At 46.9% G+C, this 1,926-nt stretch overlaps 1 protein-coding gene across 1 annotated transcript; it reads right to left on the reverse strand.

Annotated features, from left to right (window-relative positions):
- Positions 1 to 218: 218 nt before the first annotated feature.
- On the reverse strand, positions 219 to 1,351 carry B0J16DRAFT_365669 (putative hydrolase; the record flags this gene model as incomplete). Its single annotated transcript, XM_046130039.1, has 3 exons — positions 219 to 743; positions 938 to 1,063; positions 1,100 to 1,351. The coding sequence occupies 3 exons, from the start codon at positions 1,349 to 1,351 to the stop codon at positions 219 to 221; spliced, it is 903 nt and encodes a 300-aa protein (XP_045977305.1).
- Between the last annotated feature and the right edge of the window lie 575 nt (positions 1,352 to 1,926).

Below are 1,926 nucleotides of genomic sequence, written 5' to 3' on the forward strand. Positions count from 1 at the left end.
AGACAAGATCTGATACACCGAGCTAATTACTCCGCCGGCTGAGCCCAAGATAGGCATACCTCGCCGCACAGCTTATAAACCACAAAGCTGCTTAAGCACAGTCATGAAGCTCAAAACAGAAGGAAATCAAATAAAACACCGCGTAGGACTCAATCAAGAAATCGTCAGATACCCTGCCACAGCTATAGAGTTGATGTTACAAGCCTAAAGTTGCATCTTTAGACTGGAACAGCATCCCATCCGTCTATCTCAACCCCGCCGATCCATACCTTCCGAATCCTTCTCGTGGCTGTGATATCTCGTAACGGATCCCCTTCCACTAATACCATATCTGCTCTCCGCCCGAGCGAGATCTCACCGCGATGTCCTATACCAAATACCATCGCCGGAATAATTGTAGCTGCCCTAAGTGCGTCGAGGTTCGAGAGCCCTGCGCCTACGAGCAACTCCATCTCCTTGTGAAGGCTCTCCCTAATTGATATAGGTACATGGGATATCTGGTTTGATTCTGTTCCAGCACAGATGCGCACCCCAGCGTCATACAGCTTTTTCACGTTGGCAAGCGCGTAGTCGAAGCTGACATCCTCCACGCCGTCGCTTGCCTGTTGGAGAAGCAAGGGTACTATAGCCTGTACCATGCAAAGTGTAGGGATATACGCTATATTGCGCGCAGCAAGGCCCTCAGACATCTTGGTTTCTATGAAGTCATCTATAGGTACAAGAGTGATAACATTAAATCCTGCCTGTAAGGCCCGAGAACATCCAACTTTTGGAAGGAGTGTGCGACAGCCAACTTGTCATATCGGTGTGCAGCTTGAACAAGAGCAATGAGCGTCGGGCCATTGATTCCAGGTAGATTAACGAGCACCTTGATGTAGTTAGACTTGGTTAGACCCTCCAGAAGAGAGGTAACCTATATCTCAGCTCCCGCTGGGACTTGGACAGTTCCGGTCTTACGACGTGGATGAATCTGCGATCCGTCGGTAGCTTGCGCAGTAGCGATGAGGCCTGATGCTAGATAGGTAGGTAGTCCAATCTCGGCGATAGACTCAGCTCGCATAGTCTAAACATCAGCTTTCGAGCTGCTCATGTCAAGGACCGTGCCGATACCGTAAGAGGCAAAGATAGGGAGATCCGTATTCGTTGCTGCAGTATCAACATTCGCATCAATGAAGGCTCGGAGGAGCGTATAGCCTCTCCCGTCAATTACAGTGTTGATGCTGGCGAGATCCTTGGTTCCCGCCTTGATGCTGATAATGTCGCCAGGGCTGGCACGGAAAGTGACATTAATCGCAGTTCCAACGTTGCGACCATTAAAGATGAAAATGTTGGAGATGGTATGAACGGTCATTTTTAGTATGCGGCCAAACGTGCTGCAGATTCAATACAGCAAAGTGAGAAGAGAAGGGAGTATGTGTAGTAGGTTATTTATTTGCCAGACAATATTCGTTTTAGCAGAAGGAGACGACTGAATATTATGGTCCCCTTTAAATCTCACAAACTCATTAGGCTAATATCATTACAATTATTTAGAGAATTATTAATTCATTTATCATACGAAGCACATGAACAAGTTGGTAGAATATAGGGGTGAGGTGTGGCGATAGCGGAGTAGGTCAGACAATAACTATTTAGGATAAAAGGACATCTAGTTACCGGGGTCTATAGGTGATTCTGGCACGCACTAATGATCAACGTCGGAACGCACCAACTCTTGGAACTTACACCCCATATTTTTATAACCCATTCTAAGTTTTCAGGCTCAGTTTCGATTCCACTGTACTCTTAATGCGCCCACTGCTAAGACTAAGTATACAGACGAAACCCCTGCCACCTACGTCAATAAAGGGCAGGCCTATTATCTATTTGTTGCTGACACGAGCGCCACAGCACTGTTTGTCCAAGACACCTGATATCGGACATTTG

This window comes from Fusarium flagelliforme (assembly GCF_020744385.1).
Source record: "Fusarium flagelliforme strain FIESC 12 MPI-CAGE-AA-0113 chromosome Unknown B0J16scaffold_10, whole genome shotgun sequence".
NCBI classification, from domain to species: domain Eukaryota; kingdom Fungi; phylum Ascomycota; class Sordariomycetes; order Hypocreales; family Nectriaceae; genus Fusarium; species Fusarium flagelliforme.